The sequence below is a fragment of the Corvus brachyrhynchos genome, unplaced genomic scaffold, assembly GCF_000691975.1.
Source record: "Corvus brachyrhynchos isolate BGI_N302 unplaced genomic scaffold, ASM69197v1 scaffold79, whole genome shotgun sequence".
Lineage (NCBI taxonomy): Eukaryota > Metazoa > Chordata > Aves > Passeriformes > Corvidae > Corvus > Corvus brachyrhynchos.
Genome location: NW_008240023.1, coordinates 1,380,249 through 1,386,248, shown reverse-complemented (window position 1 = coordinate 1,386,248; position 6,000 = coordinate 1,380,249). Strand labels below are relative to the sequence as shown.

At 43.7% G+C, this 6,000-nt stretch overlaps 1 protein-coding gene across 1 annotated transcript in view; it reads right to left on the bottom strand.

Annotated features, from left to right (window-relative positions):
- Positions 1–6,000, bottom strand: part of AGAP1 (ArfGAP with GTPase domain, ankyrin repeat and PH domain 1) — a gene marked incomplete at its 3' end in the record, with an annotated part of 282,469 nt that overhangs the window by 180,589 nt on the left and 95,880 nt on the right. The window contains exon 8 of the mRNA XM_017743360.1: positions 4,168–4,302. Coding sequence (XP_017598849.1) covers positions 4,168–4,302 — 135 coding nt within the window. The remainder of the gene's footprint in view (positions 1–4,167; positions 4,303–6,000) is intronic.

Here is a 6,000-nt window from a genome sequence, read left to right as displayed (position 1 = left end):
GGCTGAGCCAGCCCCAGTGTGATCAGCCTGAGCGCTCAGAGAAGCTCATCCCTGCAGACGTCCCATTCCTGGAGGTCTCAGCCCAAATCCAAGGAATTCCCAGCGCCAAAGGAACTGCTGCCTCGTTCTGCCCCGCACTGGGAATTCCCAGTGCCAAAGGAACTGCTGCCTCGTTCTGCCCCGCACTGGGAATTCCCGGAGCCAAAGGAACTGCTGCCTCGTTCTGCCCTGCACTGGGAATTCCTGGATCCGAAGGAACTGCTGCCTCGTTCTGCCCCGCACTGGGGTCCCCCCCCAGCCCAGCCCCCTGCTCCCCAAGCACAGAATCCCTCCGGCCACATCCAGTGCCCGAGTGAACATCGGCTCTTCCCAAAACAGCTGTCGGGATGGCACCAAGATTTTATTTACTTCCCATTAGGCTGATTAACATTTCCTAATGAAAACACATCTATAAAAGCTGACTTGATAATGCTGATGGCAAGTGACAGCCCTTCCCCTCAAGCTGGCGTCACCAGGATTAATTTGTCATCTTCCATCCCTTAATAGAGAAATGGTGCTTTGAAGTTCTCAGACACCTTTTTTCAACACCACATCGGAAATATTATTTGTATCTGGAAATAAAATACTTCTCTGGTAAACTTTTTTACCCAGAGCAGACACAATCTTTAATAAAAGCCTAGTTAATTTGCAAATAAAGCAACCAAAAATAATGACACCAGAGCAAAGTGCAAATTGTGAGGCAGCAGTGGTCTCTGCCATCACATACTGCAACTCCTGCCTCAATATTCACAGGTTTACTGCTATTTTGGGCAAGTTTTGTTCAAAATCTGGGTGTTACAGCCATCCAGAGGAGGTAAAACCTCCTTGGTTGAACTGTTAAGCTACAGAGACAGATTCAACTCTGAATCCAAGTTAGACTCAAACCCTTTTGTTTCACACCCCGTGATGCTGATGGTAGAATTTTATCCTCTAAATATTTGAACATTTTCTCCTTTGTGATGTCAGAGAATTGCCTGGCCCACAGTTAAATGGGTCAGAGAAAACCCGAACGTAAAGCAGGGCAAGATGTGTAGTTATGAATACACTGTGAACAGAAATAAAAGCAATTCTCATGCATTAATGGTACATCAAGCTAATTCAAGAAGGCTAAAATCATTAAAAAGGCATCCTGGGGCAGTACACAGTCATTACAATACTGTGCTGACAAAAAATATTAAAATAATCATTTCCAGTGTCATTGATAGAATCTGTTCTGATAAGCAGGGGAAAAAAAAAAATCTCTAATTCCTAATTGGGAAATATGAAGCAAAATAGATCTTGTTAGCATTTATCTCATCTTTAAAATGCAATTCCCCTGTTCAACTATTCAGAATACCAAAAACTAAGAAAGGATTTGTAATCCTCCATCCACTGTGGGGCACATTATTAAGCTAAGCCCCTGAAACATGGAACTTCTCTTTTTTATTTCAGCCTGAAATTCAGGTTTTAACTCCCAACAGTATCTGAGATTACACTTCAGTGGGACATGGCTGAAAGTTTAAAAAAAGCCTCTAAACCACCAGAATGTGAAGAAGGATTTTTGGCTTTGACTTCACTCAGCATTCCTCTTGCAAAATATGAACCAACAGACTTGATGATCTTAAGGGTTCTTTTCCAGCCCAAGTGATTCTGATTCCATCTCTGTTACAATCAATAGTGAGCTTATTAACTGTAATGAAGCGGTGGAAATGAGGTATTTGGATTTAACTCAAGAATAAAGTAGCATTTTCATAATAACAATAATCATTCAAGTTAAATTATTTTACCACTCAGCTGTGGAGAAAATGGGAAATGAGTTATCACAGAAGAATCGTAACAGATGACCACTAAGTTCAGTAGCTGCTTGCAGGGGACAAATTAGAAATTTAATTTCTAATGTGTGTGCAACGAAGGAGTAAAAGGCTCTTCAGTGCCATTTCCAATTTCTTCCTCCAAAAGGGTAGGTCTACATCACAGCAAGGCACAACACAGAAACAAGGAAATAGATTTCAGAAAAAGCTTGCAGACAAAGCAGCCCACACTAGGAATTGGTGTCAAAACCCACTAACTGTGTGCTAAAGAAAAGTCTGTGGGCTGGAACATCCTCAGATGGATTTCCCCCCTCTCCCTCCCTTACTCTCAGAGAATCCCAGAATTGGTTTGGATTGGAAGGGACCTTAAAGCTCATCTCATTCCACCCCCTGACAGGGCAAGAACACCTTCCACTATCCCAGGTTGCCCAACTAATGTGAACCCTCTGAAGAAGCCACTAAAAATCATTAAAGCTACACTGAACCTGAACGCCCCAGAGCAGCACAAACCAAGGGACATTCAATCAAGTGCTCCCTATTAACAGCTTGCACTGCTCATTCACACCCCCTCACTTAATGGGGTTAAGAAGTTGCTTTGTTTCCTGTTTTTTTAAACAGCAAAAACTATCAGGAATTGGATTCGCTCCCAGACGTGTCTGGCAAGTGTAACCCATTCACACAGAAGCATTTCTAATCCTATTAGCTGGCAAATATTAAAGAGTTGGTTGGCTGCCACGGGGGTAAACCAACACACCCTGATCTTTCTTAAAACACATGATCCTTGTCAATTCTTTCTTATGACCAAAATGGAGCAGAGAGACAAATGAGCCTCCTGAAAGCTTACAAGTTTCTCACACTAGCTTTGTGCCAAGAAACTTCTCTCAAAAGCTCTGAGAAAGGAAAAAAAAAACCCAAAAAAACCCAACAAACCAAGGAGACTGTAGACAGAGCCACAAATGCCACGACTTGGAATATATAATCAACAGTCTAACTATAGCTAGCACTCAAAAATAAATGTGCTAACAAAACCCCCTAATGGCTCTTTGAAACTCCTAATCAATATAGAAAATCTAAGCAGTCAAAACAGTAATTTTTGCAACTAGTTCAAGAGAAAACAGGGAGCAAAGCAAGAAGATGCAGCTTCAAACGCTCTTCTCTGAAATCTGACCAACAGCATGGGTAAAAAAATGGTGCATATCATGGTTTTCCATGTAAAACTTAAAATGTTTGGTCTCTTTTTTTTCCATGTAAAAATTACAACGGTTTTCTTTTTCCTCCACGTAAACATTATAATGTTTTGTCATTTTATTCCATGCAAAATTTTGAAATTTTTGCCTTTTTTTGTAAAATTTGAAGTGTCTTTTTACACCCCACTGCAAGGTGCTGACGTGACACTGCCTCACATAGGCACAGACATAGCAGGACTTTTGCAATGAGAAGCTGGCAACAAAAACCCCCAGAACTGAGGAGCTCTGAGAAGTACTAAAACTTAATTAAGAAGGTTTTTAGACACAGAAAACTGCTGTTTTGAGGGGCTGACACACGTTCAGCCATGAAAGGAGACTGGTGAGAAGCCAGCCAAGCCCCGGGATGCTTGGTTGAAATTCCACTAGAGGGGGCACAGAGCCCATCTCACACAGAACTCCAGGATCATGGAATCATAGACTATCCCGAGCTGGGAGGGACCCACAAGGATCAAAACCCCTACAACACAAGGCTCTCAAAGAGTCCCAGAAAGGTTTGGGTTGGGAAGGTCCTTAAAGCTCATCCCATCCCACCCCCTGCCACGGGCAGGGACACCTCCCACTATCCCAGGCTGCTCCAAGCCCCAATGTCCAGCCTGGCCTTGGGCACTGCCAGGGATCCAGGGGCAGCCCCAGCTGCTCTGGGCACCCTGTGCCAGGGCCTGCCCACCCTCCCAGAGAAGGATTTCTTCCCAATATCCAACCTCTCTCTCAATTCCTAACAAACACCCCGTGAACACCATGGTACTTGAACAAGCCATTTTCAGCTACTCTGCACAAACAGCCCCTCCCTCGGCCTCTCCACGAGCACTAAACCAAACCAAAAAAAACTTTGCTAAAATAAAGCAAACACCAAAGAAAACTGAAAATTAAGTAAGGATTAAAACCAGCTTAAGATGGTTAAGACTGAAGGTGCTGGTGGAGAACACATCAGCGCGGTGTGTTCAAGTTAAGAAGGTACAACAAAAAAGCCTAAAAATCAGCATTTTCTTCAACTAAGCAGGCAAATATCTGAGCTATCCCCGATGGGCCATTATGGAGAAGGAACAGCTAGAGCACGGAGTGATGTGCTGGATGAAGAAAGGCAGCTGTACCGTCATGGAAGACTCTCTCCACGTTGAGCCCGTAGGTCGCACAGGTCTCGTAGTAAGTGCATCTCTTGAGGTCATTCGACAACTTCCTGGCTCTGGCATCGTCGATGACGCGGGGGTTGGTGGAGCTGATGGCATCTGCGCAACGACAGGGGGAAAACACTCGTTAAAGGTCGCTTGGGAACACCACCTTGGGATTCACAGAGTCACAGGAGGGTCGTGGAGGTTGGAAAAGACCCCTGAGATCACCACCGAGTGTAACATCAACCCCACAGTCGCCACCAACCCATGTTCTCAAGTGCCACATCCATGTGGATTTTGAGCGCTTCTAGGGATGGTTCCAGTGCTTCACAACCCCTTTCTGCGAAGGAATTTTCCCAATTATCCAACCTGAACGTCCCCTGGCGCAACTTGAGGCCACCTCCTTTTCTAATGACCAATAGCCAAGCAGGGAGTTTAAACACAAACCATGAAACAGGGTGCACATCACTAATTCTACATTTTCTTATTAAAAGTACCAGTACACTGATTCTTAAATTCAGGGGGAAAACCCTCCAATGCTTTTTGCTTTCCTTAAATATATACATTTAGCTTAGTTGTTGCAAAAAAATAAATAAATACACAATCACATGAAAGAACACGAGTTCTGATGTAAATCATATTTAAGGAAACAAGTGGGTGATTACTACAAACACGCCAAATGATTTTTAGGCCTCTATAAATATCAGTGACTTACAAGTAACTGGAGTGTGAAGTACAAAACACAACTATTTTTAAAAACAGAATTTATTGTAAATCACTTTCTCAATCCCTGCAGTAAAGGCAAACCATGAGATTTTGTGGGAACATACTGCAAAGCTGCTCAAAATTATATAAACAATCTCTAAATTTCTAAACAGTCCTACTTGGCAATTCTCTCCAAGATCTTCTTTCCATGAAAGCTGAAGATTAGAAATTTCATTTTCTAGAGCTTATCCAGAGGAGCTGAAAAAACCTTACACCAGAACAGATGAAGGAGAAGCTTCTTTCTTGCTACTCCCTCACAGTGATGAACTCTGTATACAAAGGTGATACTATCTGAAGTGATAATCTTATGAACAAATCTTGGAAAGGAGGCTTTTTCCCCCCAGGATTACCATGCTACTCTTCTGCCCCTGGATCCCTGCAAGTGTCCCAGGCCAGGTTGGATGGGGCTTGGAGCAGCCTGGGATAGTGGAAGGTGTCCCTGCCCGTGGCAGGGGGTGGCACTGGGTGATTTTCAAGGCCCTATCCAACCCAGATCATTGAGATCTTACAACAGGCACCAATTTCAGCATTTACAGCTGCCCAGCAAGTCTTCATTAAAATCTGCAAAACTGCCCACAGCAGCAAAATACCTTTGTTGTTTGGGAAAAAAGCATCACCTCAACCTAAATAAGGAGTTAATGCCTCTTGCAAAGCCGTATTTGAGGCTCTGCCCTGGGCATGACAGGACCAGACCTCAACCTGACACTGCCCTTACCTTCTCACCAGATCCAATTAACAAAAATAAAGGGGGAATTGGGACAAGTAGGAGCCTGATTTTTTTAATCAGCAGAGGGCGCTGATAACATTTAACCAGAAAGGAACTGACAGGGTTCACTTCCAGACCACCACAGCTTCCTGAAATTTGCCTCCTTGTTCCGAGGTGGGTCAGGCTGGAGCACTGAGTTGGCTTTGCAAGTCAGGGGAGAACACCAGGAAGCATTGGGCCAGCGTTAATATTTCTGGAAAGACTTCATTTCACACCTCATTTCAAAAATACCTGATAAAACCAAGTCCAGGTTGGACAGGGCTTGGAGCAACATGGCTTAGTGG